The sequence below is a fragment of the Maylandia zebra genome, unplaced genomic scaffold (assembly GCF_041146795.1).
Source record: "Maylandia zebra isolate NMK-2024a unplaced genomic scaffold, Mzebra_GT3a scaffold09, whole genome shotgun sequence".
Taxonomy (NCBI): domain Eukaryota; kingdom Metazoa; phylum Chordata; class Actinopteri; order Cichliformes; family Cichlidae; genus Maylandia; species Maylandia zebra.
In genome coordinates this window covers 78,256-102,350 of record NW_027490039.1, presented here as the reverse complement: position 1 = coordinate 102,350, position 24,095 = coordinate 78,256, and the positions used below count along the sequence as shown (strand labels likewise).

The 24,095-nt window shown below is 46.2% G+C and overlaps 1 protein-coding gene across 1 annotated transcript; it reads left to right on the top strand.

The window, feature by feature from the left end:
- The first annotated feature begins 1,413 nt into the window (after positions 1-1,413).
- On the top strand, positions 1,414-23,368 carry zgc:109986 (uncharacterized). Its single transcript, XM_024806199.2, has 8 exons — positions 1,414-1,545; positions 1,844-1,968; positions 4,627-4,765; positions 12,811-12,932; positions 13,206-13,316; positions 13,386-13,492; positions 22,714-22,804; positions 22,971-23,368. The coding sequence occupies exons 1-8, from the start codon at positions 1,449-1,451 to the stop codon at positions 23,082-23,084; spliced, it is 906 nt and encodes a 301-aa protein (XP_024661967.1). The 5' UTR covers positions 1,414-1,448; the 3' UTR covers positions 23,085-23,368.
- The last annotated feature ends 727 nt before the right edge of the window (positions 23,369-24,095 follow it).

The window sequence follows — 24,095 nt, the reverse complement described above, 5'->3', positions numbered from 1 at the left end:
TCTGTCTAATGATAATGTGATGCCCAAAAGCTTTAGCATTCAGACTGGAGGTGAAACCACCTGCCAATCAGCAGACGACCTGCTCTGATGACAGCCACTCTGAAACTACAGCACGAACAAAATATGTTCAAAATACAAAGCAAACAAAAATATAAACATCAGGTTTGGTTTTTAGGATCATTTTCTTGTTTTCGTTTCCAGAAAATGATTTCTGTAGTCTGGTTTCTCCTACCAATGCTTGAACAGAGATTTCCGAGCGCACCTGAATGTGACATCAAATAGGATTGGGCCAGTTTTACATACGTCAGTTGTAGAAATTGTTGAATAAATAAATAAATGAATAAATAAATAAATAAATAAATAGGAGAGCTGCGTGAAGTTGCAGCTTGCAGTGCTGTGTTGCTTGAAAGCATCTCTCCGTCTGTCTGTCAGCGGGAGACTGTGGCCTGATGGTGACAGCTGGAAGGACTGACTGCATCACTTCGCTCTCCTCTTTTGTTTTATTAAATGTCTTTATTTTTTGGATTACTACTGCTACTCTTTTATTCCCCCTGTCACTGTAACAATCAGAATTATTGTCCGAAGGCCGAATAAAGACCAGAACAGATTTATTTTCCCAAGCAGACTAATACAGCTTCCACTTGACTGTCATATTTTATTATTATTATTGTAAATGTACGAATTTATTCATTTTTTCATTTTGAGGTATTGCAATCAGAACCCGACAGGACCAGGGGACAGGAAAGAAAGAAAGGAGGGGGACGAACACCAGAGGAGGAGACTCTGATCAGCTGCTGAGAAAAAGCATCAGGAACACATCCGTCTCCACCTTTAAGTAAAGAAGTTGAATCAGTACTTTAGCTTTCAGCAGAGTATTTTTAAACAATGGTGTCTATACGTCTACTCAAGTACAGGATGCCAGTGTGTTTGCCTGGATATGTCCCCCAAAGTGTCCACTAAACAAATATGTTGGGATGATTTCTTGTGTTTGCAGAATATCTCTAGAATTAGAAACATGCTGTCGCTGAAAAACCAGTTCATTTCTCCTGGACTACTGTCATTCATCATCATCACCTTGTGTTTATGCCAAATGCTGCAGCAGGAGTGCTGGCAGGCACTGCTGGGCTGACATGTCCTCAGGCTGCTGCTCGGGACCTGTCCGGTCAGGGAAACACGGACCTCCAGCACAGACCTCCAGCACAGACCTCCAGCAGTGCCCAGCGGGACTAGAAGCTCGTTCATACGCACTGACGGGTTTTACGGCTTTATTTAAGTTTTATTTAAGCCAGTTTTACGCCTTTCAGACAATGACTGCATAGCGTGATAGGCGGCGGTAGTGCAGCGTGAACGCGTGCAGACCGCCATTAAACCCAGAGAAGAAGAAGCTTGGCGTTTCTCGGAGGCGTGCAGCGCCTGTGACAGCTTCCTGCGTGTTTTCCAGCGTGAACATGAACGTGGCTGAAGCGAAATCAGAGCTGAAGCGGCTGCTGAGCAGGCTGAGGCCGGCTGAACTCACGCAGCTGCTGGGCTGGATGAAGAACTCAGGTAAACACGCTGCACGTGTGGCGTGGGCTTCGTGGGTCACGGCTTCAGCGGGGGACTCCTCACTGTGTCGTCACCATGTCGCGCTGTTTCCACGGTCACGCACACTTCAGGAGTAATACAGAGTGGGACGCTTCGGGGTTTTACGAGTTTGTTACATCTTCCGTTGATGCTGACAGAGCAGCCCACAGACTGACAGCATGCTGTCACCGCCGAGCCGTCATTTCCCCTTTACTCAGGAGTGTGTGTGTGTGTGTGTGTGTGTGTGTGTGTGTGTGTGTGTGTGTGTGTGTTCTTGCAGATGAGCTGGAGGACGAGCTGCTGGGAGATAACGGGCGGGTGCTGCTGCAGAGTATTGCAGAGGACCTGCGGGCAAATGTGGCCCCCGATGCTATGCTGCCCTGTGAGACCGCTGCCTACAGTAAGGTACTGTGTCTGAACTGAGCAGGTACTACAGAGCACACTGCTGATCAGTGCGCCTGCATCACTTTGTGATCAGAAGCTCATTATGACCTTCATAAGTTAATAATTAAAGTGGTGTTACTACTTTATTTACTTTACAGTGATTGGAGGCAGCTACAGGTGTAGCCACAGCTGCCCTGGGACAGACTGTGGCTACACCTGTAGCTGCCTCCACCAGTGTGTGAGAGTGAATGAACAGTGGCATTGTAAAGCGCTATATAAATGCACTCCATTATTATTATTATTATTATTATTGTTGTTGTTTCTAATAATCACAGCTCTGTTTGGCCTTTTAAAATTCAGTTTTGGAGGCAAATAAGTGTTTTTAATGTGACACAACTTCCATCAATGTTTACATGACTGTACTACAGAGCCACGCCCACATTGTGTTTAATATGCAGCTTTCATTTTACTTCAAGCTTTTCCTCAATATTTATTTGACTTAAAATAAAAACACTATTAGATATTTAGTCATATTATATTTTTATACAGTTTTTTTATGCCGTTATTTTTGTGCCACTATTCTGAGCGCACGTAAAAAAAGTTTGCAGGTGCAAGTGTTGTATTTCGAGGAGAAATTTATTTTGAGCAAAGAAAAGCTGAATTTGAGTGAACAAAACTCATTGCTGCGTGCAAAAAAAGTATTTCAGTGTTTGCTATTATCCACACACACACACACACACACACACACACACACACACACACACACACACACACACACACACACACACACACCAGCAGCCCCTCTCGCTCAGTTTTTGCATTTTCAATCGCTCGCAATGTGTTTCTCGCGCTCTCAACAGACTTGGATGCAAAAAAACCTGATTGGCTGTTCTGGTCTCCAATCAGCTCGAAGTGACGAAATGCAATATCCCAGAAACCATTTCGTCCAAAACTCAAACGAGGCAGTGGCGGAGGAACACAGAGGGGCGGAGTTTGAAATATTACTCTGTCTGAGTCACAAAATCAACTTTAAAGATATTTTCATGCGAGAATGTTTCTGTGTAAACTTCAAACACCTGCTCGATTCATCAGGACATCACATATTTGCATAAGTGCTCTGACGTTTTCGGAGATGCCTGTTACCAGCTGACCGGGTCACTCGGGTTAAACATAATATAAAAGGCTGAACTGACAAAACCACCACCAGGTGTTACAGGAAAAACCATAAAGCCTTTGAACTAAAACGCTGTTGTGACAGTGATGCACACTGTTGTTGGTATATATGTATGATTTGTATCACCTTCATGTTTCCAAACCGACATCATGACCAGCAGCTTTACAGCTGTGGCTCCAGCAAACATCAGCTGATACTAGAAATTAATATTAAATAAATTCTAACAACAGCTGATCAGCTTAAACGTGCTGCTGTTGTTTAGCGCGACATCCGCTGGTTTCCTCTTTCTGGCCCAAAGTGGGAGATAAACAAGAGAGCCGATCAGCTGATCATTGATCAGTTTCATGATTGAAATAGCAACAGGAGAGGGAGGGGAGAGAATGAGAGAAGAAGAGGCAGCTGTGCAGCGTAACGGCAGAATAAATCCAGCTTTGTGTCTTTTTCATTGTAGCTGAAGTCCGGGACAAACTGTTCCTTTTCCCTTCAATACGGATGTCTTGTAATTGGTCCAGCCCAGAGTTGATCATGATTGGCTAATCCACCACCTTTCATTGTTTATACCGTTACAAAAACAAACAAACAAACATAAAAATGAAAAATCACCATCAGCCCACTGAGCAAATGTCCGGCATGCCCAATGGTCAGCTGGTAACAGGCATCTCCGAAAACGTCAGAGCACTTATGCAAATATGTGATGTCCTGATGAATCGAGCAGGTGTTTGAAGTTTACACAGAAACATTCTCGCATGAAAATATCTTTAAAGTTTATTTTGTGACTCAGACAGAGTAATATTTCAAACTCCGCCCCTCTGTGTTCCTCCACCACTGCCTCGTTTTGGACGAAATGGTTTCTGGGATATTGCATTTCGTCACTTTAAGCTGATTGGAGACCAGAACAGCCAATCATATTTTTTTGCATCCAAGTCTGTGATTGGCTGGTTTTGTGGCACAAATATAACGGTGTAGAGAAAGAGTTGAGCGCGCACGGGCAGAAATGTTGAGAGTGCGAGCAACACATTGAGAGCGAGCGCAAAAACTGAGCGAGAGGGGCTGCTGTTGTGTGTGTGTGTGTGTGTGTGTGTGTGGATAATAGCAAACACTGAAATACATTTTTTGCACGCAGGAATGAAGTTTGTTCACTCAAATTCAGCTTTTCTTCGCTCAAATTAAATTTCTCTTCATACAACACTTGCACCTGCAAACTTTTTTACGTGCGCTCAGAATAGTGGCACAGAAATAACGGCATATTTTTTGGGGCTTACAAACATTTTCAAACCTTTCTGAAGTTTAAAAATATTGAGCCATTATATTTCAGTTTTTGATTTCGTGTTTGTGCGCCTGCTGCGTACGTCTGATCATAACGGCACTCGGACACTCACATAAGGAGGACACTGTGTTGGTAGAACGAGGCAGTGTTAGTGGAGACAGGTCTGAGCTTCATGATGTTAATGGAGAGAGGTGTGGTGATGATGAGGATGACGAGGAAGCTTTGGTACGTGTTCCAGATGCAGCGGCGGTCACGGCCGACGGTTCACGTGGATGGCTTCCTGTACGACGACGAGCAGGTGGACTCCCTGTGTGAACGGGGGCTGATGAGCCGCAACTACTGCCTCAGCTGTGGATCCCACAGGACTGCACCTCTGGGTGGGAGCACATCACCACTGCTCACCTTTGTTCAGGTCTACATGTTTAGCAGCTGTAGCTAGCTGGCAGACTCGCATGTGTGTGAAGAAGTGTTACATTAAGGAAAAAGATGACAGCTGTTTAAAGACAAACCGGCACAGTCGCTGTTCCCTCTGACATAGTCAAGTCTTACTTCAGGATCGGCTTGAATAACAAGAAAGCAAACGGTTTGTCTTTTAGCTCACAAACACAGTGCGGTGCTCAGTGTAAGAGTGTGAACACATGCAGCAGAAAGCTGCTAACCCTGACAGGCAGATGCAGGGTTATGTTACAGCCTCGTGCAGTAGAGACGATGTTTGTTAGAACGCACTAGACTTGTAGTCAAGAGCACCTAAACCCAGACCGAGACCAGAGTGTATCGAGACCGAGAAGTCTTTAAACTGCAGCCAGATGCTGCTTTGTTTACGGGTGTCAGGCATATTTATGTATTTCTGCGACGCACAGCCCTCCTCACCGCTGTCCACTGTCTCACCCACTGAGAGGACCGACGCACGCTCCACTTGACTGTCGCGTCCATCCCCCTCTCTGTGTTTCACATAATGATATTATCCTATATCCTCGCATGTGATTGGCCACAATATGGAGGGATTGGAGCGTAGCTGAGCCCCTGTGTGAGAGCTGAGCAGCCAAAGGAAATGTAGCCGGCTCTCGCTCAGTGGGAGTCAACTCTTCTGATTCACTACAAAGCGCTCTGTAAGCACGGCTCTTAGAGCTGACACTTTTGAAATGACACATTATCGAACGCTACGTTGTGTGTCATGGATACTGTTGACTCCAGAGGCGGAGCCAGACATTTTATACACCCGGGGCTTAGCCCCAAAGGGTAGTATGCAGGGGGAGGGTGACTGAAAGATTTATTAGGCTGAGTTATGAGTTTTGTTCAAAAAAGAATGACTTCATATAGGAAAAAATATATATCACATATGCAGGACACCTTAAACTAGTTTTTTAATTAAGCAGCAAGTCAGAACAAAGTCAGGGCTAGGGATTGGTACTGGTATCCGGTGCCATGATGGCTAAAATGACCAAAGAAAAAGACGGAAACAGTTAAACATGAGAGGTTTTTGGACAAAGTTTGTGTTTTTTCCATTGTTTAAGCACTGCTTCCAGCCAAGAGTGATGCCATATATGCCCCATAGCTGCAGAAAAGGCTAACATTGTTATCTTTTTACAAAAAAACAGCTAAACATGAGAGGTTTTTGGACAAAGTTTGTGTTCTCCATTATTTAAGCACCGTTTAAGCACCGGCACCGTTTCAAAAGTACCGGTTTGGTACTGGTATCAGATAAAACCTAAACGATACCCATCCCTAGTCAGGGCTGTTTCAAGACACAGGGACTAAACCCCAATTCAACCAGACCCAGAACTGATCCGGAATTAAAACAGGATTGCAACAGTTCAAAATCAGGACTACTGAGGATTTAACCAAGACAGAACCAGAATCAGAACTAGATGATAGTAGACTATTTAGATTGAGAAACGTTTATATAATTATTTAGCCTTGTTGTGCAAACAATCCTGCAAAACTTAATAAATATAGAATATGAAAAGTAACAAATTGTATCTAGTAGAGCAGGGCGATATGGCCAAAAACTGGAATTGCACAACCCACCCTTCAGTTGACAGCAACACAGGAGAGCCTCACCCACCTTCGGGCTCACTTTTGTCTACAATCGTTCTTCAGAATGATTTGACTGATGTGTGGAGAAAGCTCCATCCTAAAACCAGACAGTATACATATGTAAAGGTTTCTGAGAGCAATGTGAAGGCAGCTGGGCTTGATAGATTATATGTCAACCAGATGTATGATAATAGACTGGTTAAAGCAGAGATCTCACCTGTTGGTTTTTCTGATCATCACTTAGTGACTGCAGATATTTCCTTATTGATGCATTCTAACATCGGTTCGCACTGGCGCTTTAACGTGCTGCTGATTCATGACAAAGAGTTCTGTCGAGCTTTTTCTGACTTCTGGTGCCACTGGAAACTAAGGAAGATGGACTTTTGCAATTTGGCTCAATGGTGGGAGGTGGGGAAACACAGACTAAGCTTTTTTGTCACCAGTACACATCACATGCAACGGCCACTGTTAAAGACTGTTTTGAGGACTTAGAACGAGAGCTCAAGAGGCTAGAGACTGAGATTATAAGTGGGACAGATTAAAGCATGTTCAGTCCCTTCGGAGGCAAGTGTTCATGTTTTTAGACACAGACACTGGATGTCTCCTTCCGTGTCAAACATGAATGGTAAATGGACTGGTTCTTATATAGAGCTTTTCTACTCTGTCCGAGCACTCAAAGTGCTTTATATAGCTAATTCATTCCCAATCACACCCATTCACACAAGCACTTCTAAGCTTAAGTGCTAAGTATCTAACATTCACACTCCGATGGATGCATCGGAGAGCAACATGGGTTAGTATCTTGCCCAAGGATATTTGGCATGCAGACTGGAGCAGCCTGGGATCAAACTACCGACCTTCTGGTTAGTGGCTGATCCGCTCTGCCACCTGAGCTACAGCCACCCCGTGAAGAAGGGCTCTACACGGTGTATGCTAGTTCTGGGAACATGAAATGTTTTGAGTGTGGAGATGTGGGTCATAAGAAAATAATGTGTCCTCACAGACAGCTTGCAGCGGGACCTGCTGTGGATGATAGTGGGGAGGGGGTTAGCGGGCAGCAGGCGCTAAACGTGGCTGCCCCTCCGGTGCGGGGCGAGGCTGTCGTTGCCCTGGCTGAGGCTGTGTCTATGGTGCGGGGCGAAGCAGACGTTGCCCTGGCTGAGGCTGTGTCTATGGTGCGGGGCGAGGCCGCCGTTGCCCTGGCTGAGGCTGTGTCTATGGTGCGGGGCGAGGCCGCCGTTGCCCTGGCTGAGGCAGTGTCTATGGTGCGGGGCGAGGCCGCCGTTGCCCTGGCTGAGGCAGTGTCTATGGTGTGGGGCGAAGCAGTCGTTGCCCTGGCTGAGGCTGTGTCTATGGTGCGGGGCGAAGCAGTCGTTGCCCTGGCTGAGGCTGTGTCTATGGTGCGGGGCGAGGCCGCCGTTGCCCTGGCTGAGGCAGTGTCTATGGTGCGGGGCGAGGCCGCCGTTGCCCTGGCTGAGGCAGTGTCTATGGTGCGGGGCGAAGCAGTCGTTGCCCTGGCTGAGGCTGTGTCTATGGTGCGGGGCGAGGCCGCCGTTGCCCTGGCTGAGGCTGTGTCTATGGTGCGGGGCGAAGCAGTCGTTGCCCTGGCTGAGGCTGTGTCTATGGTGCGGGGCGAGGCTGTCGTTGCCCTGGCTGAGGCTGTGTCTATGGTGCGGGGCGAAGCAGTCGTTGCCCTGGCTGAGGCTGTGTCTATGGTGCGGGGCGAAGCAGACGTTGCCCTGGCTGAGGCTGTGTCTATGGTGCGGGGCGAGGCCGCCGTTGCCCTGGCTGAGGCAGTGTCTATGGTGCGGGGCGAGGCCGCCGTTGCCCTGGCTGAGGCTGTGTCTATGGTGCGGGGCGAGGCCGCCGTTGCCCTGGCTGAGGCTGTGTCTATGGTGTGGGGCGAAGCAGTCGTTGCCCTGGCTGAGGCTGTGTCTATGGTGCGGGGCGAGGCCGCCGTTGCCCTGGCTGAGGCAGTGTCTATGGTGCGGGGCGAAGCAGTCGTTGCCCTGGCTGAGGCAGTGTCTATGGTGCGGGGCGAAGCAGTCGTTGCCCTGGCTGAGGCAGTGTCTATGGTGCGGGGCGAAGCAGTCGTTGCCCTGGCTGAGGCAGTGTCTATGGTGTGGGGCGAAGCAGTCGTTGCCCTGGCTGAGGCTGTGTCTATAGTGCGGGGCGAAGCAGTCGTTGCCCTGGCTGAGGCAGTGTCTATGGTGTGGGGCGAAGCAGTCGTTGCCCTGGCTGAGGCTGTGTCTATGGTGCGGGGCGAGGCCGCTGTTGCCCTGGCTGAGGCAGTGTCTATGGTGCGGGGCGAGGCCGCCGTTGCCCTGGCTGAGGCTGTGTCTATGGTGCGGGGCGAAGCAGCCGTTGCCCTGGCTGAGGCTGTGTCTATGGTGCGGGGCGAAGCAGTCGTTGCCCTGGCTGAGGCTGTGCCTCCGGCGCGTGGTGAAACTGCCCTATCTAAAGAGGACGCTGCGCCCTCGGTGTGAGGTGAGGTCGGCGTTTCTTCCGCGGACGCTACGGCATTGGTGTGGAGTGAGGTGAGTGATTGCATGACTACAACCAAGCCGACAGAGAGGGTGGAGGCTGGACCTGCGGTCAGTACGGCGCAGACTGGGGATGAAATGGGGAGCTCTGAGTTGGGTGTAGAGTGTGTTGTTGCCTCGGGGGACGGAGAGGTGGAGGAGCAGCAGCGCAGGACGCCTGCTGGTGGTTATGGTTTACGACACGAATGACATGGAGTGTGATTCTGACTCTGATAATGTTTCTGTGGCAGACAGTGTCTCTCAAAATGCAGATTTGTATTCTTTGGAGGTAATCGTTGCTTTTCTGGACGACACCTTTGGTAGGAAGGTGAATGTTAGGGAATATTTCCCTGATGTTGAGAAATTCGTTTCGTCAGCTATGACTCTTCAGAAGGTTGTAGGTAAATGGTCTGTATTTATATAGCGCTTTTCTAGTCCCTAAGGACCCCAAAGCGCTTTACACAACCAGTCATCCACCCATTCACGCACACATTGGTGATGGCAGCTACATTGTAGCCACAGCCACCCTGGGGCGCACTGACAGAGGCGAGGCTGCCGAACACTGGCGCCACCGGGCCCTCTGACCACCACCAGTAGGCAATGGGTGAAGTGTCTTGCCCAAGGACACAACGACCGAGACTGTCCGAGCCGGGGCTCGAACCGGCAACCTTCCGATTACAAGGCGAACTCCCAACTCTTGAGCCACGATCGCCTAGATTTCACCAGAAGGCCAAAAGACAAAAACAAAAAACGAATCCAAAACCAAAAGAAACGAAGCACACCAGAACACAGGAAAAAACAGAGTCCAAAACAGAAGAGTTCAGGGGGCCGACCGTGCGGATGGCAACAGCGGCGACGTGGACACAGTTCGGGAGGCCGGCCGTGCGGAAGGCAACGGCGGCCACTCAGGCGACGGTGATCCGGGGGCCGGCCGTGCGGAAGGCAACGGCGGCCACTCAGGCGAAGAGGGTCCGGAGGCCGGCCGCGCGGAAGGCAGCGGCGGCGAGGAGGGAGACGACGGAGCAGTTCCGAGGGCCGACCGTGCGGACGGCAACAGCGGCGACTCAGGCGATGGCGATCCGGACCAGGCGAAGCACAGGCGGAGGCTGGGCCAGGCGAGGCTGAAGACACGGAGGCTGGGCCAGGCGAGGATTGGACTTACTGGATGGTAAAGAGCGTTATCATCTGGAGAAACATGTTACTGGTCTGAGGGAACAGTTGAAGCGTCTGAATCGGTAGAGACACTGGAGTTTTTTACGCTGAAACGTTATGATCATTTCATCTCTGCTGGGTTTTTCTGTTTGCTTTCTTGATGGCTTCCTCTTATGTGCCGGGATTGAGGGTGGTCTCCTTGAATGTGAATGGGTGCAGGGATGCCGATAAAAGAGCCTTATTAGCTGAGGTGATCAAACAGAAGAGATTAGATATAGTCTTTCTCCAAGAAACACATACTGACAGTTTGAATGAGATAGACTGGGATCTGTGGTGGGGAGGGCGGAAGTTTCTTAGCCATGGGACAAGTTTTAGCGCAGGAGTTGCTATTTTGTTTTCTCCTTCTCTAAATGCGAATGTTATTTTCAGCATAGAGATGGTGGCGGGCAGAGTCCTTTTGGTGACGGCTGACATTGGAGGTTTTATTTTTACTTTTGTTAATGTCTATGCACCAACCTCAGGGGCGGAGCGTGGGATTTTGTTTAAAACATTGGAAGAAAAATTAAGTGGTGCTGCTCAAGGGGACTGTGTTGTGTTGGGTGGGGACTGGAACTGTTGTCTTGACTTTACTTTGGATAGGACAGGGGCGGAGCCGCATCTTCAGTCATCTTCTGCTTTAACAGATGTCCTACGGACAATTAACTTGGTTGATGCGTGGCGGGTGAAGCATCCCTCATCCAGGCAGTATACCTGGGTGAAAGTGACTGATGGCAGGGTTAGTGCAGCGAGAGTAGACAGGTTTAATGTGTCTGTTTCATTTACTGCTCGAATTATTAACTGTCAGTGTTTTCCTGTTGTTTTTACTGATCATCACTTGGTTTTACTGGAGCTGTTTCTATCTCCCACCAGCAAATCCAAATCTTTTTGGTGGTTTAATATAAAATTATTACATGATCGGATATTCTGTGTATGAAAGGCCCAAATTCGTGTGTTCTGTCAGCAATATAGTTTTCTTTTGACGGCCAATATCATGAGAACTGTGCAGGACCTTGAAAAGGAGATAACACGTGTGGAGACTGTCTCTGGTTCACAGTTAGGTCAGCAGGATAATGCCTGTCTTCATTCTAAAAGGCAAGAGCTTAACCATTTTTTACATGAGGGCTAAAGGAGCTTTGGTTCGAGCACGTTTCACCAGGCTCCAGGACATGGACGCTCCAACCATGTTTTTCTTTAATTTGGGGAAGTCTGTGGTTCACAGGAAGCAGATGGTGTGTCTTCAGCTTTCGGATGGAAGAGTGACCACGGATCCGGCTGAGATGAGACGGCATGCAGTGGCCTTTTACACGGACTTGTTTAGTGCGGATGGCTGTGATGTGGACTCTGCTTCGGACCTTCTGCAGGGGCTTCCTCAGCTGAGCCCAGGGGATCGGGATGTTTTGAACAGGGATATGACCTTGGATGAGCTGTCTGCGGCGGTGTCTCAGAAGGCTTCAGGCAAAGCTCCAGGAATAGATGGTTTACCATCAGATATTTTTAAGCACTTCTGGAGTCTTCTGGGTTGGGACCTGCTGGACGTGTTTAAGGAGTGTTTTGTAGGAGGGATACTTCCAGCTTCCTGCAGGCGTGCAGTTATCTCTCTCATACCAAAGAAGGGGGATTTAACCCTTCTTAAGAACTGGAGACCAGTGGCCCTTTTATGTGCAGACTACAAGATTCTCTCCAAGGTTTTATCGAACAGACTGAAAATGGTCATTGACCTGCTGATTGGTGTGGATCAATCTTACTGTATTCCGGATCAGTCTGTGATTGATAACTTGTTTTTGATGAGAGATGTGTTTGATATTTGTAAAGTGTACAATGCTAATGTTGGCATCGTTTCTCTTGATCAGGAGAAGGCTTTCGACCGTGTGGACCATGATTTTCTGTTTTCCACCTTGAAGACCTTTGGTGTTGTGCGGGGGTTTCTGACTTGGGTGAAGCTGTTGTATAGCGATGCTTGCTGTGTTGTGAAGGTGGGAGGGTTGAGTTGTCCTGTGCCGGTTCGGAGAGGGATTAGAGAAGGTTGCCCTATCTCTGGACAGCTTTATAGCATTGTTTTGTTCATCAGTACACAACTGAAACCGGTTTAGAGAGTTTGTTTAGCCGTGGAGGGAAACAACTGAAAATATGAAATAAACACACATGTGAGCTGAGACTCTCATTTCATCATTTGTTGATTCACTCCAAGAGCAAGTAACGTAATAATGGGTCAAGAGATCAGTTTGACATCAATCTTTCGTGATTCACCGCCATATTTACATTATTTGTACAGTACGAATGATTTGCTTTGGTACCTGCTCAAACTTAAGCTCTCCTCTGTCTGCCTGGCTGCGCTTCTCCTACAGCAAACTCGCAGGCAGCAGCTCCTCCCCCCTCGCTCACATGCTGCGCTCAGTCGCCGAGTGCCTGAGCTCGGATCGTACCAAAATTAGGGGGAATTTACGACTGCGCGCTATGTGCTTCAAATATTGTGTGTAGTTTTTGTTTTATACAGTTGTCAGTCAGGCATCTAACTATGAAACAAATGACACTCCAAAAGACCCCGGGCTTCTGCAAAGATGACCCGGGCTTAAGCCAGTAAGCTGCTCCACTGTCAGCACGTCAGTGGATGCACGAGGTGATGGTGCAGGCAGCTGAATGAAACCGTTTGCTGTCATCGTCTCCTTTGGCAGACTTCATCTCTCACTCGTTCTCCGTGACCGAGCTTCGGTTCCTGTTCCAGCACGTTCTTCCAGATCTGAGTGGCCGGACATTGGTGGATGTAGGATCCAGACTGGGGGCCGTGCTGTATGGGGTCAGAGGTCAACACACACACACACACACACACACTTGCTGTCGTGTTTTTGTCACTGTAGAGGACATTAGAACGACTGTCCTTCTTCCTAATAAGTGGAGCTGTACAGACTTGCAGGAGGATTTTCCAGGAACACGAGCAGACGCTCAGGCGTTTGGTCTGAATGCACTTTTGTGACAAACTTTTAAAAAAGTAAATCATTCAGTTTAATTTAACAAATGTTGTTGCTTGGAAGTCTTTCTTTTTCACCTGTGTGTGTGTGTGTGTATTCAGGGGTACGTGTACAGCTCAGCGTCCCGGCTGCTCGGCCTGGAGATCAGCGAGGGTTTCGTCAGGCTGCAGGACTCCATGCTGCACAAATACAAGCTGACTGACAGAGTTCAGGTTTGTGTGTTCGGGTTGTGATGGTCGCCTAGAAGACGCTCAGCCACAGATGGTTTCTTCTCTCTACAGGTCCTCCAGGCTGACGTCTGCACGCAGGATGTTCTGCTGCAAAACGCAGATGTTGTTGTCATGAATAACGTCTTTGAGTACTTCATGGAGCCCGAGCAACAGGTCAGGTAAGGTTACACAGATATAAGCCCTGCAGGGCAGTTTTGTTGTGTTTGGTTGTCTGTGTGAAAGTTTGATCTGGGTTTTGGTTGAGAGGACATGCTGACATGCACTCAGGTCTGACTGAACTCGTTGAATCAGGGCAGGCGTCTCTGAAGGCACAGAAAGCTGTATGCACAGAATCATCGGTCGAATCCAGCAAAAAATGTGCTGACTTTGCCCTAAAATAAGGGTTTAGTCCTGTGACGTATGTGCACAGCAGGACAGCGCTGGCATATATCTCCTACTGTGACTGTTCACGTGAAGGCGCAGGCTGGACAGCCTCCATATGGACTATTTCAGACTCGTCCCACTGGTTTGCTCCTGTAATGAAACGAATGATCAGCATTTTGTGTTCAAACATGAAAGTAGTGATCCTTTTCTCACAGCGTCTCTGCAGCCAGTCGTCTCCCCCTGCTGGCCATTAGAAAGAATGCAGGTTTAAGACATTCCTGGCTTCACGTTGTACGAAGAAGTGCCATAATTTAGTTAAAGAGGTTTGTTCAACTCAGTGTTCAGTGTCATGAAGGAGCTTTACACCACAGCCCAGCTCTTACAGTTACAGCAGCACAAACCTGTCACTGCAATTCACTGTATTACAAAAGTAATACAGTGAATTGCACAAGTTACAACAAACATCAGGTGTGCTTGCAGGCTGTTTGTCACCAAGCATACTGATTGACTCAGAGCAATGAATGTAATTGTGATCAGGTGAAACACTACAAGTCCTAAAGTAACCTTTAGTGTTTGAATGGATGCACTTTAACCTCCTGAGCTCTTCCACAGCAGCATTTTGAATTTCTCTTTGATATTTGGGCTGATTGGGACCTGATGAATGTAAAAACAAAGAATGACCAGATTTGTTTTTACCTTATTTTTGTTTTTAAGAAAAATCAGAGCCACATATGAGGATATTTATTTAAAATGTTGATAGAACAGGCGCACTATAATGCCCTCGTAAGTGGACATCAGGCCCTTGTAGAGCAAAATTGAGTATTTTGGTCTAAATAACCCAAAATGTGACGTCCACATATGTGGACACAGGTCCCAGGAGGTTAAAGAGCCTCTGCAGCCCGCACATTAGAAATGAACAGGATCAGTGCATTAGCTGGAGTTTTTCTTTCACCTCTCAGTTGAGTGATTTTTGCTGCATTGCTCTGTCATCCTGTTTCTATTCTTTATACATCTGTATCATCTGTTTCTATAGTAACGTCTGATCGGAGCAATCAGTACTCAGTTATTTATGTTTGTGTAGAGCAGGGTTGGCAACCTTTCTGATGACGAGTGCATCTAACATTTCCTCAGAGGTCAGTGTGCCATATGACTGCATTAGCAATAAATGTAATAACGCTCTATATTAAAAGTTACCCACTATATAGAACCACTTTATAGGATTATATTTGTTCGCAGATGTTGGCAGCTGTCAGCGAATAGTTTTCAGCTATTTGGAAACAAAAGACTTTTTATCCATAACAGCAAATGAACTGTACAAGAGATAATGCAAATGCTATTTATGGTCTCCTCACAACAATGATAAATACTGTCAATAAGGCCTCTGCAATGTTCTGAAGACAGTTAAACTGTCAGGTAGTGACGTCCAGCAGGTGAACATGCAGCTCCATGAACTCACACAGCTGTGGATTCCAGCTGCTTCGTAGTTCTGCAAACTTTGACCCCACAGAGTCGAGCTTTTCAGTTCAATCAGCTGCATTTCGAAGTCCTCTGTGTCCAGCAGGTTAATGTGAGACAAATCCAGCTGCTCATTAAAGATTTCTGGTTTGATCAGAAAAGAAAACACTGGTCCAAACACCTGAAAGTCCTGAAACAGCATTGTGAATTCTGTCTCCAGTCTATGTATGTATCTGTGTATTTCCGCTGAGCCGACAGCTGCTGAAGCTTTTGAAGTGTCAGAATGTGGAAAGCTAACAACGTCCCTTTCACTGGTAGGCTAAGTTACTTTTAGCCAGTTACAAGCTGAATCTGGTAGTTGGGTTGTTAGCTAAGATACCGTCATTAAGAAGCAGCACAACCAATGTTTCTATGCGAGCTGATTTGCGATGTGCACCGCTGGTCATTTATTTTTGAATGCACCTTCTCAGATTAACTCACTGCGTGTCATGCCCAGGGCTGGACTGGGACAAAAAGAACGGCCTTTTGACTGGAGACCGGCCCCCCAGGTATTAAAGCCATAAAGCCTTTGAATGAAAACAACCCTGTTGTGACAGTGATGTACACTGTCTTAGATTAGATTAGATGAAACTTTATTAATCCCTTGGGTGGATTCCTCTGGGAAATTCTGTAAATAAATAAATTTAAAAAGCTTGTTGGTATATGTATGATTTCTATACATGTTACATCAGATAAAAACTTTGGTTGCAAGACTCAGATAATTATTTATTAAAATCATTTTAAATGAGAATAAGAAAGTATGTCTTTGTGCCCCCCTCTCCCTGTTAATGCCCTACCTGCCCCCCTGGCAACACTTTCCTAGACCCGCCCCTGCACAGTTACCAGCTGTCAGCTACCTAAAAAAGGATCCTGGTGTTATTTGTCTCTCAGAAACAGTTCATAACTTCAACTCATCCATGTCACCTAAAAGGTAAACCTGTTTCTCCATCACAGCTCTGATGGTTCAGTAAGGACATCTCCTGGTTTCATCTTCATGTTTCCCTCTCACCACATATCCAAACCGACATCATGACCAGCAGCTTTACAGCTGTGGCTCCAGCAAACATCAGCTGATACTAGAAATTAATATTAAATTAATTCTAACAACAGCTGATCAAGCTTTAACGTGCTGCTGTTGTTTAGCGCGACATCGGCTGGTTTCCTCTTTCTGGCATAAAGTGGGCGATAAATAAACGAGAGAGAAAAGCCGATCAGCTGATCATTGATCAGTTTCATGATTGAAGTAGCAACAGGAGAGGCAGGGGAGAGAATGAGAGAAGAAGAGGCAGCTGTGCAGCAAAGACACAGAATAACTCCAGCTTTGTGTCTTTTTCATTATAGCGAAAGTCCGGGACAAACTGTTCCTTTTCACCTCAATAAGAAACGCGTAATATTTTCTCTGAATACGAGATGATTCTGTTTTTACAGGACGGTTGGAAGCTCTACTAACTAACCTTATGAACAAAATAAAGTTCAACATCAGTAACATAGCACCCACCCAGCTGTATAGAAACTCTGTCATGCTAGCTAGTAGCAGTACGAAAAAGTCAGCATAATGAAAATAAACTCCACCTAAACTTTGTATCTGACACAGATGGACTGCAGGTCATAACTTCTTACCTGAAGTTCACCTGACACTCGGACCGGCGGCCACCTCGGGGCTCTCCTCCTCCGGGAGCTCTGCCGTAGCCACCACCAAACAACTGAGTTATTTTTACACATTGGCCAGCATCTGGCCAATCCACCACCTCTCACTGTTTATACCGTTACACACACACAAAAAAAAATCATCGGCCTATAAAAATGAAAAACTCACACTTAGGACCAATGCCCGGTGGGTCGATGGCCAGTCCAGCCATGGTCATGCAGTCAGTTAACCTTTCGCGTGCCAGCTGTGGCGCACATGCCCAGGGTTGCCGACCGGGAGCTATAACTATCTTTTATAGACAGGGTTCGTAAGGGTGCTTGAAATCCTTGAAAATGCTTGAATTTTAATATTGTCTTTTCACGGTTTGAAAAGTGCTTGAATTTCAGAGGAAGTGCTTGAAAGTGTGTTTCCTTCACCACAAATAACTATCTGATTGAATAGTTTTCTTATCAGAGAGAAATAAAATGAGTCGCAAAATTTAAAAGCAAGATTTCTCCTCCTGGGCTGCCTGATTATTATTTTGCTGTCAAACTCGCTGGAGAAATGATTGCAATGCACAGAGTGTGATGCAGTACGGCAGCGCTATATCGCAGTAGTTATGGCATGGAATATGAACTTAGCTAACATTACTTAGCAGTAGCAGTCATATGAGTTACTTTAGTCAAGTGAAAGCGTTAAACATTAGCCCGTTACATAACTAGCTAACTTAAGGCTTTCTGATGAACCCTCTGACCCAGAGAAGTCTCAGTTTCAACCTGGGTCGAAAGTGCGGACTTCAAATTATATAGAGATTGAAAATATGACATCATTTCTGGGGTAAAACCGCAAAGGATTCTGGGAACTCGTGGCAAGTGGTACTAGCGCACGCAGGCTTTCACAAGAAAACAGTCACACAGCAATAAAAAGAAACCCAAAAAATGGCAAGAAGCTGTTGTATTAACTGCAATAGCCGGTCGCATGACAGCCACGGGAAGCCGACGGGTAAAGAGATCGTTGTTATCGGATTACGTCGTTGAAGAGAAATTGTTCGAGCCATGTTTCCGAAGTAACAAAGAGCCACGGATGGCCTGGATTAATAAATAAAGACAATGAATTGAATGAATTACGAAACACTCTTTTTATTTCTATTAGATCTGAAAATGTTGTGTAACACTACAACCTGAAACGACACATAGATGCGTCGGCCTGTAACAACAGCTGTGAGATGGAGTCGTCCAAATCACCAAAGTAAACTGGAGCTGGGCTTGTTGCAGGATCTGAAGTTACTAAACGTGTTGTGAGTGTGTGCACTCTCACTTAGGACCATAAAATAATAAATATGTGCGTGATGACAGTTGGGCAGCACGCTAACGTCCTTACTCCACTCTGTATGCTCGTGTGGGTCTGTCTCGTGCTTTTTTTGCCTCTTCGTCACGTCTGTCTTCGTGCAGACCTGCCGAGTTCGCCGTCGTTTTGTACATGACTGTTTTTGGGGCAAATAAAATGCAAGTAGGGATTAAAACCGCAGAGTTACAGGTGCTGGAAATGCTGGCGCTTGATGTTTAGATTTTGGTGCCACTCGTGCCCACATCTCTATACGCTGTTTATTTTTTCTGAATAAAACAGTGGTGTTTAAGAAACCGTAAAAACTGTGAGAATCAAAAAACGATACGGCAACATGTGGCATCTGGTTGTTTAGGAAGAGGGGGAAGTTTTAGGAGTGACGCCAGCGAGAGAGAGCGAGTTTTGATAGGTGAGAGATTTGTGACGTTTACTGTGTTTGGAGTCTCAAGTTAGTGTGTTGTCTTGTGCAGTCAGTGTGTAGTCGTTGTTTTGTTTTGTGTGTCAGTGAACGTCACAGCTGCAAAAAAGCCACCAAAGGCAGACTGCAGTGTAAACGCTGACACAGCTGCTGTCAGACCTGCAGGTTTATCCCTGTGCTGTTCTCATCTGTGTCAGAGTGACACAAACTATTTTTTGCAGTTGCATAAATAATTTGTGTGTCTTCTTCTTTGATGCAGAACAGCTGATTGTTCTGTAAATAGATTTAAATGGTTATATAAAAAACGTCTGAGCCTTGGCTGCATTTTTAGGTAAATAGAACCAAATAACTTTGTTGTTTGCAAAACTTGTGCATATTTTTTAACAATGTACAATTTCTATTTGCATTTCAAGTTATGACAATGATTCGTTAAACATGGTTTTTACAGTCAAAATGATCACTTTCTACTCGTATTTTATATTTTGTCTGAATTTAGATCAATGGTGCTGATACAGTTTGTCAAAATGAGAAAATAACAGATTGGCAAGTTAAACAGTTTCAAAGGTGAAATATAGAGAACAAATCCAGTAGTCAGAAACAGCCAGTTACACCCTGGACCCCAGAGGGTTAGAGGCTAAAAGCAAAGGTGTCACCAAGTACTGTTTATATTTGTGTGTACAGCTGCAGCTTCTTTGAGTATTGACTTGGTGCCTTTGGGTGAAATAATGGTAATATGATAATATGACTGATCCATATGGTCACAGAGAATAGTCACTTGTTTCTGTGCTACCAAAGTTTCATTCAAACTGTGTTTCTGGTCAGCACCGACACATCAAACTACTTACACATCATAAATGTCTTCAAGCTCACACTGAGGCCTGTGGGGCACAATCAGCCGCTCAGACAGTACACACATTTATGTGTGTTTGTACATGAATATTTCATACTTTAAGGCTGCCTATTTATTTATTTATTTATTTATTTATTTATTTATTTATTTATTTATTTACTTATTTTTTGTGTCCCGTTTGGATCTTTAGCATCAGAAATGTTGTCTTAAGGCCAAGAAAGATGCCAAGCAGATTTATTTTACCAAGTGGATCATCATGGCCTTGCCATATTGGTCCATTTGATTGACCTTTATTATAATTATGTATTTATTTTGTTTTGCTACAAACGGGACAGACATGACTGGGGGATAGGACAGGGAGAAAGAATGAAAGAAAGAGAGGGAGAGAAAGAAAACCAGAGGGGAGAAGAGACGGTGAGAAGGGGGGGAAGAAAGAAAGAAAAACAAACAAAGCACCTGGATCACCTGTATGGAGAAAAAAAACAGAAGAGAAAGCAAACAACAAAGAGCAACATAATAAAAAAAAGCACCATCACAATAAACTAGCTAGCAGTAGATATCAGTAGATACTAAATAATAAACGATATTGTGCAGCACGCAAGATAGACAGCGCACAATGTGCTTTGAGGCAGCAGCCAAGAAAGCTGTAGTCCGCGTCTGTGAATACCCGTGTGCACACCTGTGTGCATACCTGTGTGGATCAGCATGCTTGCATTCCAAAGGTTCCTTCTTGTAATAATCTGCTAGAGGGTGTGGGGGGGCCACAGCCCCGTCCTCCAGGGCATGAAGCAGGTATGGAGGAGATCAAAACTCCAGACATCCAGAGGCCCCAGAACACAAGAGACCAAGGAAGACCAACAGAGGGGCAGCTGCGCCACTGTCCCAGTAAGAGCTGAGGAGAGTCCCAGATGAGGGCTCACTCAGCAGCCGCGGAGCAGAAGCCGGGGGGAGTTGCAGTGACGCGCCCGTGAGCTCCACCGGCAGCCAGCCGTGCCTGAGTGACCGAGCCCCAGGCCGAGAGGCCGGGGGCACCCCACCTCTGAAGTGGCCCGAGCGAGCCCCAGGCTCCAGGCCCCGATAAGCAGCCGCCAAGGAGTGAGCCGGTGTGTACCTGGACGCCCACCCCCAGACACAAAGAACCACCAACGCACCGACACCTGAGGGAGTCCGCCACTGGCAGGGGAAGTGGTGGTGGGGGGAGATAGGCCTCCAAACCTTGGAGGGCCTGAGATGTCCCCAGAGAGGTGGTGCCTGACACCCAACCTGACATATAGACACAGACATACAGGCACACACAGATACAAACATCCATTCCCACCCTCATGCTCTCATATGCACTTACTCCACACTCAACCAACATGGAGACAGACATAAAGAGACGCTGTACACACGATCACACTCCCCAAGCGTACTCTACAAACCGGGTCTAGGTACCCTTGCTCCTGGAGGGGGGAACTGCACCCAGACCCAGGTGGTGTTACCCTTTTCCCTGCGGTGGGGAGAAGCAGACCGCCCCGACTCCGCAGTAGCAGGGAGGCCCCACACCCCAGACCGCAGTCGGACGGCCAACTCCTCCTCCTAGCCCCCCCGCTCCAGCAGGCCGCAGAGAACGGGGGTGAGAGAAGACTCCAAACCTCCCTCCACCTGCTCATTGTAGTGTTGATGCATGTGTGTTCTAAGGTGCAATTAAAACCCAGGAAGGCTGCCTATTTATTTAAGACAGATGAACAAAATACATTGGACTTGTACATAATAATATCACAGATGATAAATAAATAGATTTTAAATAGATGCTTGTGCATTCTTCAAGTCTTCTATGTTGAATTGAACTACATATGTGATGTGTTCAAAGCCTCCCAGTCAGTGCTGTTCTCCAGGCCTGTCTGACATGATGTTATTAGCACTTTAAAGGTGATCATGTAGGACTTCAGCAATAATGTAGTGTCGTTAAACATCTCACAGTTAGTTTTATTGGGAATTAACTTAAACACAAACAAACATCTGTCTCCTATTTTTGTGTCGTACAGGAAAGAAGCATCAGTATCTGATGAGAAGACTTTGTTTTTCAACAGAAGTTGATTTGTTCACATTTTCACATCTTAATTTTTGAGTGAAATGTGCATTTTGAGTTTATGCATAGAATGCGACCGTTTCCTTTTGCAGTATTTTTGTGTGGTCTTAATAAAAGGGGAACAAAGGTGTTGAAGTTCACCTAGGATGATTTGTTTTAAGGGACCTTGAAAGTGTTTAAAAAGTGCTTGAATTTGACCCTGAAAAAGGCGTATGAACCCTGATAGAAATACATGTACAAAATGTGCAAGGATGCGTACATAAACACACAGAAATGTACATAACTACACTACAATGCACACAGAAATACACTCAAAGTATATACAAGATAAAGCAGCAACAGAAACAGTGATACAGTGATGGTAATAGGAAAGTACAGTTTCATCAGCACATAATAAGAAGCCTCAGCTCATTAGCAGGTCTTATAATGAACAGAATACAACCTAACTTTCTGCTTCCAGAGGAACCAAGAGTGCGAAAGCAGCTCGGTGCTGCTAGTGAACGCACCGTATCAGGTGATGAGCAGGTGTGAGCGCCTCTATACAAGCGGGTCGGGCAGTTTGCATGACTGTGACTTTCAGGTGTGTGTTAACTCGCTGCCAAGGATGAAAGCTGTCAGCAGTAGAGAAACAATAGTTAACCCTTCCCAGACTAACAGGGAGTATCTGAGGATTATCTCAGACACCAGAGGACTCCATTAAGCATGCTGAAAAGTTCATGTGCAGGTGGAAAAAGACTGAATGTGCAGGGTAGGCAAGCGTGTTTCCTTTAAGAAAACATGGTGACATGGCTTAGGTTTGCAAACTTCATTTGAACAATGTGCTCTGGACAGGTGAGACCAAAGTGGAGATGTGTGTCTGTAATCCACAGCAGTACAATTAGTTAAACACAGCACACTGGCACGAACACGTGATGATTTGGGTTCGTCGTGCAGCCAGAGCAGACCTGGGACCTCTGTTCTAGAGTCGGATGTGAGCTCCCTGGTCTGACAGTCCAGCTTGTTCTCAATCTACTGAGAATTCATGAAAAGAATCCATGTGCCAGTCAAAGGTGACTGAAAACTCAGGTGGGACCTTAAGACACTTCAACTACATGGAGACCTGCCAAAGACCGTATGTGTTTCATTATGTCCTGATGTAGAAAACCTTGGTTTTGGCTTCCCTTCTGTACGCTCTGTCAGATGCACACAGCTATGATGACTTTCTGTTTTCAGGGCATGGAAGTTCATCGTGCAGAATTTCCGGAAGAAGGGATCTCTGCTGGTCACTGTTCCCAGCCTGCACGAGAGTCTGAATCCCCTGCAGGTGATGCTCGGCGGATGTTAGCAGTTCTTACATGTGGACAGTAAAAAGTGTTTCTCATGTTGTGACAGATGAAGTTTGTTCCTCTCATGGATAAAGTGACTGCTAACATCATGAGCCAAGCCGTTCTTGGTCTGTTCTTCAATGTGTTTGTGTCTGTGTCAAACAGGAGGTGTTGCAGCCTGACTGGGTGGAGGAGCTTCCTATCAACTACGACGTCTACCTGGGCAGAGACACAGACCCCGACGCTCTCAGACAGATCCACCTGTACAGGGTCATCTGATCTGGACTGGACCCGTTTGTCCCTGATCTCAGTTGAAATCGTCTTGGCTAATTGATACTCTGAACTGGTCAGAAGTGAGCTCGTTAAATCCAAACCCAGTTAATGAAACCCATGATCTGGTTTAAACTGGTTAGGAGGGGTTGAAATTATCTGGGTTGGTTAGAGCTGGACTCTTCCTTCCCTGGTCTGCATATCAAAGAAACTCAGGCTTTGTCTCGTTAATTGAGTTGCACTTGCAAAATACTGTTAATATTAATGTTAATATTATATGTCAGTTAATTCAGCGTTGACTAAACGTGTCCTTTACTATAAAGGCAACAAGTAACCAATCACAAACATGGACAGATGAGCGTGGCAACATGATGAAAGTGTCAAAATGAGGCTTTCTCTAGTAAATCCTCATATTGAGTCACAATGAGACTACCTGACTATCCCAGCAGAAAACTCAATAAATACAACTTTCCACACACCAAGGCCGACACGATGCTTCAGAAAAACTGTCTGACTGGTCGTAAGGTGGGGCATCGTGTAATGTTAGTGTATCCTGCTCAGGTCAGAGATACAGAATAATCAGTGTGAACATACCACGAGTAACATGATCACAAAGGTCAGGTCTGGTCATGTGTAATGTTTTCTTGGATGTGCCTGTTCACACCAATCTTTAAATGAGAAGGTTTGTCATTTCTAAATGTGGCATTCAAAGGAGGAGGCCAAACATCCCTGCAGAGGTTGGAGTCTTTCAGAAACAACAATGTATGGAAAGTGCGACCATCAGAAAACTGATGGTGCAAGTGGTGGGTTGAAGTCAGAATGTAGAAATGCACTGCAAGGAGTCAAACTCCAGTGTCCTGACACTTCTTCATGTGTCCCTGCTGCAACACACGTTCCTCTGGCATTTCTTTATATACAAATGATATCGAATTTAAAAAACCTTCAGATATTAAATAAAGCAGGTGTGGCGCATGCCCCTATTTTAAGTCTCTAGATTGGGGGTGATGGCTAGTGATGTGC